Below are 14753 nucleotides of genomic sequence, written 5' to 3' on the forward strand. Positions count from 1 at the left end.
CACTATGAATAATGCAAATATGGTTTCCATTGATGCTCAGAGAGACTACTACATTCATCATCCTCTCGATGTTGAAGACTTTACAACTGATATTTAAACCCAGACATGGATAAGCTTTCACATTCTAAGGCAACACTGTGACTTGTTTATTAATGTGAAGTTGAGTTAGTTACATGTGACCTGCATATCATTTCACATAAAACATTTGCGCAGTCTCCCCTTTGAGATCCCAGAAGTTCAGAACTAGACTGATCAGAGTCTGCATTCTAGACAAATCTCAACTCTCTGCCACTAGTGCCCTGCGTGATCTTGAGCAAGTTATCAAACCTCTCTAAACTTCAGTTTCTTCATCTGTAAAACATGGCTAATAATTTTACTGACATTGTAAGATCATTACCAAGATAAAAGCAATGCCTGCACGTATGTATTCAGTGACTGTTGATCATTATCTATATTATCATTGATAGGCATAGTCTTGGAAAAACCAAACAGAGCAGCTGTAGGTATATTTCATAGGCTAAGGAAGAAAAGGGACAAGGACTTAAAGAGAGAGAATAGGCGAAAAGGGCTGATTCTCTTTTCCGTTACATGTTTCTGAGCTCCATCAATTCCATCTCTACCATTAGTTTACTCCACACAAACAGGATTAAAATTTGGAATCATAGTCACAAAATGGAGCTGAGAATAAGAGACACCTAAACTGTAATAAGGGACTTTGTTCTTAATTGTTACAACTAGTTTGGCCTATGGTCAAATATAATATAGTGGGGACTCCCCCCACTACCACCCCCAAAAAAAGAAGCTTCCAGTGGTAGCAGTAATTATGATAACCATACAGAAAATTAGGCTGGGCATGGTGGCTTATGCCTGTGATCCCAGAACTTTGGGAGGCCAAGGCAGGCGGATCACTTGAGGTCAGGAGTTAAGAGACCAGCCTGGCCAACATGGTGAAACCATGCCTCTACTAAAAATATAAAAATTAGCCGGGCGTAGTGTCAGGTGCCTGTAATCCCAGCTACTCAGGAGGCTGAGGCAGGAGAATCACTTGAACCCAGGAGGTGGAGGTTACAGTGAGCCGAGATGACACCATTGCACTCCAGCCTGGGAAACAGAGTGAGACTCTGTCAGAAAGAAAGAGAGAAAGAGAGAGAGAGGGAGGGAGGAAGGAAGGAAGGAAGGAAGGAAGGAAGGAAGGAAGGAAGGAAGGAAGGAAGGATAGAGAAAAGAAAAAGAAAATTATATATACAATATATATTTGTGTTAATGAAATTTCTGTGTTGTGTGGCCATCAGATTCAAGCAATGCAGGACACTCAAACTCATTCCCAAATCAGACTATGCACAAGAACTGAAATCACAGTAGGTCAGAAGCCTCTGCAGGTGAAGACTGTTTCAGAGCACTCCTTCATGGCCATGCTGGTTATAGCTCACCAGCTGCAGAGTAAAGGAGACCCAATCTCAACTCAGCTAGTAATGTAACATTAAATATTAATTTTTGCCTGTCAAAGCTACTGTGGGAGTTCATTTCAGGCTCGTCTTTATTTCGTAGTAGCCTGCTCGGCAATAAATAGCTGCTAAGATTGATTAATGGCCCCAGTGAAGTGAAGACATTTAACCAATCACTAAAGCTGTTTGTGGCTATTACACTATAAGTCAATAATAATTATTCCTGTTGGAGAGAAAGCTATCGTGTTTCTTTTTTTAACATGAGAAATCTGACTTTTTTGTTGTCTTTTGACTTCCCAAAGGGCTTCCTTAGAGAACAATGTTAGGAAGGCTAGCTAGCTGCCTTTTCTTAGAAAAGAATTATTAGATTGGACAATAAAATTTAGCCACCATTTATTAACAAGATTAGGGTTTAAAAGCATATTCACAGTGATTGTGAAAATCTCAGGTGCTAGAATAGAACGTCCTCACCTGGAGCACTTATATAGCATCTGGCCACTTTAAAATGCCTGTCTCTTGTTTCATCTGGCAGATGAAAATGCTGAAACTGAATTCCTGCACTAGTAAATTTGCACTTCAGTGGACGCATCTGTCAGCAGCCCCATGGAGGCTAACATTTATTAAGAACTTGCTGCATATACTTTACGCACATTGACTCCATTTGTCCTCATAAAACCCTAGAAATTAGGAACTATTATGATTCCCACTTCCAGATGAGAAGATTCCAAAAGGTTAAAAAATTGTCCAAAGTCACAGAGGACAGGGCCAGGTTTAAACACAGATTTATCTTATATCAAATTTGACACTATTCTCTTGTTACACCAGAGGATCCCAACGTTTTCAGTTCATGGAACCTTTAGTGTCTCCATAACTTTTTTCATGATGACTCTAAGTGAAAATAAAAAAAAAAACTAACAGTTATTTTGATTACTGGGTTAGATCCAAACAAATTAAGAAGTATTTATCTTAACAATTCAATAGCCATTTGAAAAAATAACACATGTAAATTGAAAGGAAAAGATAATTCTTCACTTAATTCTTAACTACAAGTGCTTACTAAAGTGATATATGCATCCCTGGGACACTGCACAACTTCTCCAATCTTAGAATCAGATGAAGCACTGCTACCCCCATTTTCTGGTCCATATTGATTTTTGTGTGGATTTTGCATTTGACCATAGCAACTATCAAAAACCCAGCTTCACAAAGATATGATGTCAACAAAAGGAATGTTCTTCTAAAGTTGAAACCATGAACTACTACTTCAAGGTAGCAGTTTGTACAATATTCAGAATGTTGACTTCAAAACTTTTAAGTATTCCACAGCACTCTTGTGAATTCACCGTGGTGCCCCCATGAGCCTTGCCACACAGTTTGGGAACCACAGTGTTACCCTATGCTGCTAGCCAACAAATCCCAAGTGCTCAGGTTCTGCCACCAGGAGGTTTATCAAACCTCTAAGAATTCTGGGCTAGGTAAATAATGCAGGTCTCCCAGAAAACTACAATCTAGCCTATGTTGCTTATTCTTACCTCTGTTATAAAGGTATATGTGAGGCTACTATAGCAATGTTGCACTTTTATAGACTGTCACTTCCATGGGGCGTGATGCAATAGTAATAAATGTGGGTTCAAATCCCAGCTATGCCATTTGCTGACTTTTTCATTATTATAATAATAGTTTTTATCCATCACTGTGAACCAGGCACTATACAAAGAATTTCCACTAATGACCTAATTTATCTTCTTGGTTGGCCTTATTATTATCTCTGTTTTACAAATGACAAAACTGAAGCGTAGAGTTCAAAAATTTGCTCAAGATCATATGACTAGAAAGTATTTGGAAAGGTACTTAGTCCCTCTTTAAAATGGAGGGAATAAAGCCTGGCTGAATAAATACTGATTTCAGTATGATTTTACTTGCCATCACAGGAAAAAGGAAGATGGAAGGGAAAAAAATTCCTACATTTTCAAATACAAGTTTCTTTAGATGGACCAGTTTGCCTTTTAACCATAAAAATTAATACTTTTAAAAATTGTTGTTCCCTGAATAGTATCAAGATTCCTTCTGATTTTTTAAATATTTTCAGCTAAGTCAGTATCTGCTAACTAAGGTTAGGAACAAAATGGGAAGAAGGACATTGGAAGACTGAATCCTAACTCCAGATAAGAGATGAGTTGTCAGACTCTTCAGAATCAGCGATATTTTAAGACTCAGCTGAACCAGGAAGTGTGTTCTTGTTTTTATATTTTAATGCCTTATCCATAGGTTGGGGTCACCTGGGCTAGAGAGAATTACCACAACACCTGCTTGCTGCCAGTATTAGCCACCCTATGACCTCTTAGATATTTACAGTGTTAAATTGAGCTCATAAAAATCCACATATGCCATTTAACCTTTATTGTTTTCGCACCTGGTTTTAATGTTTTCACTGCTACTGGAGTGGTATTGTTCCACAGACCTTCCCATACTTCGCCAAACTGACCAGATCCCAATCGCTTCAGAAGCTGTATGGAGTTGCGGTCTATCTCCCATTGGTCCACGGTTTTATACGACAAATCAAATGGAGCTGGGACCTGGATCTGTTTCATAGAATAATAAAAGCAATTGTTAAAAAAAAGTAGATTTAATATTATTTTGTTGAAAATAATAGTCTAGGTACTTTTAAATAAAACTTTTTAAAACAAAATCTTGTAAACCATATTATAATTACTTCAAAAACAAAAAGTATGGTGGGAGAATCTGCATTTGTTAACTCTTCAAATTGATCTTCCAAATCTCGGGAAGTCAGGCACCTCGTTGTCCACCTGTCTGATCCCATACCTGACGCCATCCTCACTCAGGTCTGGAATGACTTCTGTCTACCTCTTCGCCTAGCTAAATCCTCTCATTTTCAGGGCCCAGCTGAAGTTCCGTCTCACCCACAAATCCTTCCCAAACTCTTTGGCTATAGTTTTTTTATATGTATCATCTATTTTTGCATAATTAAATGTTTTATATTTTTCAAACTCATTTTTTCATTTCTTTATCTGTTCATTCATTTATTTACTCATTCATTTAGTAAGTAAAATTGTTTTAAGAATTGACTAGGTGCTTTTCTATAAACAAAACAAGCAAGACCCCTGCCCTCCTAGAACTCATATTCTAGTTTACCACCTGCCCTATGGTCTCTGTTGCAGCTTCTAAACTCTGCTATTATGGCACCAAAGAATCCAAAGAAAACTCGCATGTGAATGAGCATCTGTGCAAATAAAACTTATTTACAAAACAAGCATACGTCAGTGTGAGCTCATGGGTCATGGTTTGCCTATACCCGCCTCAGGTAATAAAATGACAATTTTTTTTCCTGAACTGATATCCTATGAAAAATACTCAGATATCTGAAGGAAAAAAGTTAACTTCAATAAAAAAAAAACAGCTTGAAAGCATTTTCACCTTTAAGCATGGTTTCCCCAGCTTGACACACAGGCCGTCACTTGTCTTGGTGTAGTGGCTCACAAACTCGTTCAGTGTTGAAAAGGTTCTTCTCCGCGTGAGAAAAAAGCCCCCTTCATCCAGTCTTTTAATTCTGTAGTGTTTTACAACTCCTCCATCTAAAACTGGAACCCAAAATAATTCCTGTTAATAAACTTCTTGCTAAAACCAAGCAGATTTATTTACTTTGTGGTGACATTTTCAATGCATAAAATGAAATCTTTATAAAATTATATGTATTTCTCAACTTTGTCTCAGAAAAGATTTAAGAAAGTTTACAAAGGATATAGAACAAAAGAGAGAGTGTGAGAACTGGGAAATAATACTGAAAGAAATATAAAAATAAAGGGGTGAGGCTAGCACTAAAAGAATCCATGCTTCCAAGCCTAGTAAACTTGATTAAAACAAGCCATAAAATTGACTCTATCACTCTAGCAATGCAAAGAAGGAAACCTTACCATTTTGAGGAATCACAGTATCCATAAGATAAAATCATGAAAGGTTTTTAGAAATAGTTTGACTCTTCCTGGTGCAGAGACCAGGGAGAAATTTCTCCCATGAAATCCTATAATGTGGCGTTGGAAATAAACGGTGTGCTCAATATCGTCTTACAATAATGCATAGAATTCCACAGGACTGTTCATTATATTGTACCTCAATGCAGGCTGGTAACAGAATGTCCTAACACAGTTCAATAAAAGCAATTCCACAGAGCCTAAAATGATGCAGTCCACATATGCAACATTCCAGCAGTATTGCTTCATGCAAGGGTAAGTCCTGTAGGACCTACAGGAATAACTAGACTGTGTTATTTTTACCTAGTCTGGCTTGCAGTGGCTATTTTGTTACTGTTGCCGCCCACCTACCATTGACCCTTCTTCTGGTAACAGCACCCCCAATTTTCCTCAGAGAATTGTTGCTTCTCTAAAAGCATGTGGTCCAGAGGGACCTGGCAGCCACCTGGAGCCGAAGAAGATATAATTAGTGCAATAAGAGCCAAGGAACCCCAATTCCGGGACTTGATAGTTCCAGAAAGACAGGAAGAGTTTTGTTGCTGAGGCTGTTGTTTTGGTTTTGGTTTACTTATGGGAGTTTGGAGCTATTGGCAGAATCCTGGCCTCCAGACAGGAAGCACGCTTGCCTGAGAAGAGAAGCAGCCCAGTGGGAGGCAGTCTTGATTTGGAAAGTGAAGCTTAATCCCAGGAGCCAGCCAAGCCTGGCTTTTCAGCTACAAGAGTCAATTAATTACCTTTTTGGTTAAACTATTTTGAATAGGGATTTCTGCACTTACATTCAAAATATTGACTAATGCACTTTATACCTATGCTTTCACTTAGCAAAGTTATTGATAAGTATTGGGCAGCATTTACCACCAGAATGCTATTCTGCATTCCTTGCTAAATATATAACTTTATGCTTCAGTGATTAGTCAGGCTGGTGCAATGCTCTTATGAAAGGAAAGAAGACATCCCACTTCCCATATGGAGGTTTACTGAGGGCATGCCAATAGCTAGGACAATTTTTTTTTTTTTTTCAAAAACAGGAATTGGCACACACCAGAAAAGCTAAAATGAAAAAAGACAGTATTAACAAGGAAGTAGAGTGACTTCCTACACACAGTTGATGGAAGAGTAATTTTTACCACCACTCTGGAAAACTGTTTTTCCTTATCTACTAGAGTTGAACATAGTCATACATGTCATACAGTAATTCCACTCCTAAGCATAAAATCAATAAAAGTGAAAAATATATTCACCAAAACATGTGTTTAAGAATGTTTTTAGTTGCCTGATTTGTAAGGGTCTAAACCTGGAAACAATCCAAATGTTCATCAACCAATAAACAGAACTATCCAAATATCTATCAACTAAAAAACAATTGAATTAGCTAAAAAACTGTCATCTAGTGGAATGCAGATTTGTAAATAAACAAAATCTGCAGCTACACGTCACAATGTGAATGAATCTCACAAACTCAAATATATAGTCTCATTATTAAAAAGCAAGGCTGAGCTGGGCGTGTTGGCTCACGCCTTTAGTCACAGCATTTTAGGAGGTGAGATGGAAGAATTGCTTGAGGCCAGGTCTGCAAGCCAGTCTAGGCAATGGTGGTAGACCCTGTCTCAACAAAAAATAATACTAATAATAATAATTGTTTTTAAATTAGCCAGGATTGGTGGCACACACCTGTAGTCGCAGCTACTTGGGAGGCTGAGGCAGGAGGATCACTTCAGCCCAGAAGGTCAAGGCTGCAGAGAGTTATGATCGATTGTGCCACCATACTCCAGTCCAGCCTGGGCAACAGAACAAGACTGTCTCTAAAACAAATAAATAAATAACAAAAACAAGCAAAACTATTGATATGAGGGGGTCAGTGACTGGGATGTTAACCTAATTCTCTTTCTTAACTTGGTGCTGGTTACCTGGGTGAATTCACTTTGTACTCATCAAACTAAACTCTTATGAATTGTGTACTTTTATTATGTGTATCACACTTCAATTTAAAAGAATACTTTTAAAATGTCAGTGTTTTGCTTCTGTTTATGAACAAATGGGACATCGAGTCTCCAGACTGCTATATTATGGTTCATGCTGTATTATTTCAGTATAGAAGGTTATTAAAGTAAATGTTACCTAATTTTCACCTTGGATATAAAAATTCTCAGTAACATACACGTAGAATATTAACTTTAAGCAAATAAGTTTTCTAGTAAGCACTGTGAGAAACCTGGCTACAAAATGCCCTCCCAAATAACTGAGCTGACTTGCAGTATAGGAGTATTTGCTATAAGCCAGAAAAGTGCAGGGAAATATCAAACAAAAATCAAGACTTTAGGTGTACAACACTGAATTTGAAGGTAACCTTTCTAACACAGCATCAACTACAATAATGCAAACAATACAGCAAACAAGCACAACTAATAATTAAAGCATACACCTTTCATGTTCTTCCCAGTGGTCTTTAATTTGTAGTGTGTGAGACTAACACTCCCCTGTCCCTAGATGAAAGCTCCAGCAAAGTTTTCTTGCCCACTTTTAGGTATTAGACAGTCTGACTTCCAATTAAAATCACAAACACAGTCTCAATTCAAGCCTAGATGCCCAGTCCCAAATGATAACCAAAACACTCTACTGCTACGTGATCAGATGTCAAATCTTCTCTCCTTCCCCAGCTCTGGCCCGCTTCAGGCAAAAGGCAGCAGTGGAAACACGGTATGGGCGGCTTCCTCTCTGTTTCTCTACTATAGCTGCTCTCCCACTTTTCCTTCCCAGCTGGGTTCTGAGCATCTAGACTAAGAGCAGAGAGAAAAGGGAGTAAAGGATGAGAAGGCCACATTCAGTCGACTTCCCACTCCGAGCCTGCTGGCAGAAACTCAAGCCGACTCCTCTCTGGGACACTCATGCAGGCCCTTTGGGGCTTCCCCGTCTCTAAAGGAACCCTCACTGCAGTTGCTAAGATGCAGACATTTCTACGATGCCTGCACCCAATCTCCTCTCAGCTTCTGTTTCCTGGGCAGTTCTCCCACCACATTCTCCCTTATAGGTCTCCTCTTATCCTCCAGCAGAAGCTTTCTTGGGCAAAATCCAAAACTCCTCCAGACTGCCCATCTACAGTGCCATGGCACTTTTGCTTATTAGGAGACCCACTTACGGTCCTGAGATAATATTTACACATCCCTTGCCCTGACAATTACTAGGAGGAGACAGAGGCTGGTGCCCTAAGTCACCTCTATTCTACTTCCACAGGATGCTTTCGCCTTCTCAACCTGAGTCAGGCACCTGTGTTCTATCCTCCCAACTGCAGAGGGTGGAGAGTTAGCTCTCAGAGTGGCCTTCCTGAAGTGCCCTCTCACTAGGTTTGGGGTCCCATTCACTAGCCCAGGAATAAAGGGGGTCCCATAGTGTGCCAATAGCTTTCTTCAAAGGCAAAATGCCATCAGCAAATTATTCCTCCATTCCACTCCTTGTATCCTTTCTAAATTATTAACAAGCTGAGAGATCCAAGAGCAGCCATACCTATCTTCGACCGATTCCTTTGTGAACTGTGAGTATGGAGATCTGACTTTGAAATTTTACTTCTATTGTGTCTTAATGACCTCAATCAAAAACTCCATTTTAACATTGTTATATTCACACGTATTGACCCAAACACCATGCTAAGCACTGTTTTACATTATTTTATTGTAATCTTATAACAGTTATATAAGGTAGTTATTAGGTCCATTTTATTATTCATTAAAGTGAGTAGATGGCACTGCCAGGATTCAACTTGGGGCCTTGTGACTCTAAGATGCTCTATAACCAGCAGATTTCACATAGCAGATCTAAATGTCTAATAAGACACACCTCCAGTTCATGACAATAATATTATGTCATCTGTGTTCAGGAAAATGTTTTACTTTCAGCAGTAATATCATTCATTCATTTTAATGTTTTCCTTTACATTAAAATACAAAAGGCAAGCATCCATTTAATTCCTTCAAGAGCAATATCATTTTCTTAAACTTTTTTGTGTTTCTGGAACACATCCTTGCACTCTGATATGTCAAGCTACCATTCCTACTGGCTATGACTCTTAGGCCAGTGTTAATTGCCCTATATAATAATCATCAAATAGAGGACTTCTATCAGGATATAGAGCTTAGCTCATAATATATTCCTGAAGCTGGAAACCATCATTCTCAGCAAATTAACACAAGAACAGAAAACCAAACACCGCATGTTCTCACTCATAAATGGGAGTTGAACAATGAGAACACATGGACACAGGGAGGGGAACATCACACACTGAAGCCTGTTGGGGGATGGGGGATTAAGGGAGGGATAGCATTAGGAGAAATACCAAATGTAGATGATGGATTGATGGGTGCAGCAAACCACCATGGCTCGCGTATACTTATGTAACAAATATGCACATTCTGCACACGTATGCCAGAACTTAAAGTATAATTTTTAAAAATTTTTTTAAAAAAAGCCAACAAAGGAGCGGGCATGGTGGCTCATGCCTGTAATTCCAGCACTTTGGGAGGCCAAGGCGGGCAGATCACTTGAGGACAGGAGTTCAAGACCAGCCTGGCCAATATGGCGAAACCCTGTCTCTACTAAAAACACAAAAAATTAGCCGGGTATGGTGGCATGTGTCTGTAATTCCAGCTATTCGGGAGGCTGAAGCAGGAGGATTGCTTGAACCCGGGAGGCAGAGGTCGCAGTGAGCCAAGATTGTGCCACTGCAATTCAGCCTGGGCAACAGAGCGAGACACAGTCTCAGAAAAAAAATAAAAATAAAAAGCCAATAAAAAGTCAAACAATATCATGTTAGTCCCAATTCATTTCTCCACAAAGTTATAAAAATATAAGAAGTAGAAGGATATCTAAATATAAAATATACTTGCTATTTATATAAATTCTTGGCCTACATGTTCAAGCCTTGACATCTATCAAAAAGAGAAGTCCATAAATTAAAGCTGAGATGTCTAGCAAGCCAATAGATCTGTAATTGGAAATGATGGGAAGCAATAAAAAGAATTCCCCTTATATAAACAAGATGAACTATCTACTAGCTCCAAATTGAAATGGACTACGTGGAAATTAAACACAAACTTACAAATTCCTTCATAGTGCACCACAAAAGATCCAATAGTCTCCAAGCTAGAGACTAAAGTAAATAGATGGCAGAGGGGTTAAAGTGCGCTTTGTGATTTTCTTAATAAGGGATGCAAATCACAGTGATAAATACGGCTTTGGAGATTGCTACTAATTATATAAAGAAAGCCTAAATAAATATTTGCCAGATCTTTATGATGCTGATTTAAATTCTAAACTGTAAAACCCAATGCTTGGCAATAGCACCTAGAGTTTTCAAGCACAAAGAGAGGTATTTTCTTTAACAGAAAAAGCAACAGACTGAGAAATGGCAGACCCAGGTTACAATTTAATTAGTATATAACCAAAAACATGTCAGTCTCATGGGCCTTGATTTCTTTATTATTAAAATAAAAGAGTAGGCTTTTTAAAAAATCTCCAAATTTCCAAATGTTTCCATCTTAGCATTCAAAGATTTCTGATGACCATTGCTTTCTCTCCCTAAATTCTGATCTCTTTGTGTAGTCCTTTCATAAAACTTTAGTAATTCTTACCTTGGAGCTTTTGAACCCCATTTGAATGCTTTTCCTGTGAATCTTCTAGAATCTGGCCCCTTCCTTTCCTCTCAATTTAAATCCTCAGAGCCAGCCTTCTCTATCCCCTCGAGCTCCTCCTTTCTATCACATAAACCTGCTTAATTGTGATAGTATTTATCACAGTAGAATTATCTCTGTGAGGGCAGGGGCTCTGCTGTCTTCATCCAATAAATAGAGCTTGGCTCAGAGCAATCACTAATATAAACATCTACTAAATGAATGAATGATATCACTAACTCTTGTATTTTAAGTGAAATATAAATTTCTGAGATGTCTGCTGCAATATTAAATAGGTAATTATAGCAATACTTTCGGGACTTACAAGACTTCCCTGCAATCTTATTTTAAAATGGCAAAAAAAAAAAACCTCAGGATATAAACACTACTAGAGAATAGTCATTCAATTCAATATCTAATTTCTTGATTTTTAAAATATAATGCAGAAATTTTTTTTCATCTCTTACTGGCATCATGAGCATTTATACATGGTTCCTTCAAGTTCTCAATCTGGACAAAACTGGAAGATATGTATTATTTAAAAATAAGACTACAAAAGCTACATCAGGGAAATTCAATACATTGTAGTCAGGATGAAGGCACTTTTAATATTGCATATATTCATAAATAATCGAATACAGAATGCAAACTGTTTTTTAAAAGTATTTTCATTTGTTAGTGGTGAGTTCATATGCTTGCAAATTGTTGTTCTTAATGAAGGTTGAATTCAGGTGTCTCAGAACTAGAGAGAAATGAATTTTCTATTCCTTTTCTGGCTTGTGATCTTTATTATTGAACTGAGCCTATTCCAATTCCTGCGGACTATAAGTGAATGCTTGTGCCATTCTTTTTGTGAAATACTATGAGTTCATACTAGTTAAGTATTTTAGTAGTTCAGCTGCAAAAAATATATAAGATTAACTAAAATAAACTGGAGTCATCCATCAATAAAGTTGCTGGCATTATGATTGAACTCAGCTAAAAGATCAAAGATCCTGAGTTTACATGCTGTTTGACCTAGGGAGAAATGTTTCACCTGTCAACTGATTAATCTAGCAGAACATGTCGAAGAATTAGGATATATTGTGGAGACGTAGGTAAATATGTATGAGGAGTACAATAAATGTTGGTTGCATGTTGAAAGAACTCAGCTATTCTGCACATTAACTTCTATATGGACTATACCACAGGTCACCTGATTATTTGGCAACCCTCACATCCAGAGTAACTGATTCGGGAGAGGATCTATGAGATCTAGCTGGGGTCTGATGATTTCCGTCCTATTTGCCAAACCCAAGTGCATTTATGTAATATATAGTTGGTGACAGATATAGAAGCCCAGCTTTCTTCTAACATGGTAAGGCCTTATTTTGCAGTCCTTTCATAAAACTTAAGTAATTCTCACCTTGGAGCTTTTAAGGTAGAAAAGGGTTTCTCTGCCACTATATAAAAGAATACTGTGAGATTTTATCGTAAAGCACTTTCAAAGAACTCTGCCCCAATTCTACCCCACACGGGTAACATATTATTCAGAACATATTAAACAATTATGAAATTCGGGATATTCCAAAATTAGATTTTTAAAAGACAGAAATTCCGGAAACTAACTTTGGAATATAACATAAACATAAACATAAAGTCAGAGGCTGTGTCTGCAAGACACAAAGACGTCAAGTCGGCTTAGTGAAAAACATTGGTATAACAATTAATTTGGTGTTTTACAGAAAAACAAATGGTTGATTGTGCAGATTTTTGTTTTTCAGCTGGTCTTCTGGCATCATCTGGGCATAGCCTTATTTCTACTGACTGATAATAATCTCTTTCCATACTCAGTAAAACAATATGACTTCGTTGATTGAGCAAAGGAATGAAAATCAAGAACTCACTCCCCTAATCTTATTCTGCCAGTGATTTGTTCTCTGACCTTAGGCAAGGAATTTCATTTCAGTTTCCTTATCTAGAAAATGAGAATAATGATCTTATCTATATACTCCCACAGGGATAGTTTGAGTGTCATTGTTCACAGAGGATGATAGATATTTCTAATGTACAATGTGTGAATACTGTATCACAATATCGGTATTGTCAAATAGCATTGTCAACAAAAGAGAGGCAGTTCCAAAGTAACATTTTCTACTCCTTACAGAGTAACGGCAACTTAACACAGTGTCTACCAAGCATATTAAGTTAAGAAATTGCTATTAATTCTGTGTGCAAAAACTCCTGCACTTGTAAACTCCTGTTTATTTGGTTTGTTTTAGAAGATTTGTTTATACTTTTCAAAACCATTACAAAGACAACCATGATGATTCTCCCTATACCACTGCCTCAGAAATCATGCTAAGATAGCTCTACACCAATAAGTGAATAACATTAGTTGATTTGTTGTGTTGTATCTCCCATTAAAACACAGTTCAAGACACATGCTAATTTTACACTGAATTCTCTTCTACAGCAAATAGAGTAGGATTCCAGCACGAATTATTTTGAGAAAAGAAAGTACATCTGTCTAAATTATTAAAGTGGCATCATGTAGAAGAGTTGTTCTCTCCTTTCCTGGGGAAAAATATCCACTAAGACTAAAGAGAACAAACAGAGCTGATTCATTTTATTCATACAACTCAACCTGTGGGTCTCAAAGGGCACTTGGCTCCCAACCATGAAAATTCTGTGTGCTGCGGACATTGGTCAGTAAGTTTTACTGTTAAACTGTAGATTGAATTAGATCATGATCCATTAAGGAAGTGTCTATATTAGTTGACTCAAGAAAGCTTACCAAAAAAGCTTTTTGAGGATACATCTAATAGCTGCCAGGTCCTACGGTCTGTCAGGGTTGTTACTGGTCAAGAAGCCCAGCTGAGGTTACTTTATAGTTAGAGACAATAATCAACAACTTTTGTAGGCAAAAATTAACTATCTCTTCCACATGGCATAGCATAGAAATTGTGAGCCTGAACTATATATTGGATCAAATGCTGATCACATTTTTGAGAAAAATTAGTCTTATTCTAAAGACCCCAATAGTCCAATCCCTTATGAAAATAAACCAACTCCTTATCAAAACTGGGTATTAGGTGTTCAGTACAGAATGTCAATTTTATTGTTTATATATCCGGTATGTAAAGCAAATGAGTATCTCTTTAATTAACAATATATAATTGTAACATTCAATATTTTGCCAGCTAATTTAATTGAAAATTACAATTTCCCGTGAAAAGTACAATTTCCCATGAAAACAGCATTTACAGCATCTGATATTGCAGAGAAATGCTCGAAGAAATAACTTGATTCTTTATTCCTCTTGGGACTCTAACTCCTCCCTTGGTATTATATCTGCAATAAATCACCAGGAATTAACATACTTGGATTATATTATCTCAGTTTCCTACAGAAAATCTTTCACTGGGTAAAGATATAATGAGACATGAGACCCAGTGTATCTACTTTTCAAAACTCACTCTAAGGAAATAATCTAAATATTTACATGCATTTATTTAGTTATATCCCTACCTTGTTCTAAAAATGTCTGAAGGTTTGCATAAATTATAAAATGCCTCAAAGTATAATAAAATTTAAAATAAGTAGATGAAGGAAATAAGACAAAAGGTAAAGAAAAGGACGATGACTCCAGGAACTTGCCTATTATGCTTTACATAGAT

The 14753-nt window shown here is 37.4% G+C and overlaps 1 protein-coding gene across 2 annotated transcripts in view; it reads right to left on the reverse strand.

Annotated features, from left to right (window-relative positions):
* FRK (fyn related Src family tyrosine kinase) overlaps nt 1-14753 on the reverse strand; it is a 113319-nt gene that overhangs the window by 16036 nt on the left and 82530 nt on the right. For both annotated transcript variants that reach the window (XM_055261908.2, XM_055261916.2), the window contains exons 3-4: nt 4881-5044; nt 3859-4027 (exon numbers count right to left, since the gene is read on the reverse strand). In XM_055261908.2, the coding sequence (XP_055117883.1) occupies nt 3859-4027; nt 4881-5044 (333 nt within the window). The remainder of the gene's footprint in view (nt 1-3858; nt 4028-4880; nt 5045-14753) is intronic.

This window comes from Symphalangus syndactylus, chromosome 2, assembly GCF_028878055.3.
Source record: "Symphalangus syndactylus isolate Jambi chromosome 2, NHGRI_mSymSyn1-v2.1_pri, whole genome shotgun sequence".
Lineage (NCBI taxonomy): Eukaryota > Metazoa > Chordata > Mammalia > Primates > Hylobatidae > Symphalangus > Symphalangus syndactylus.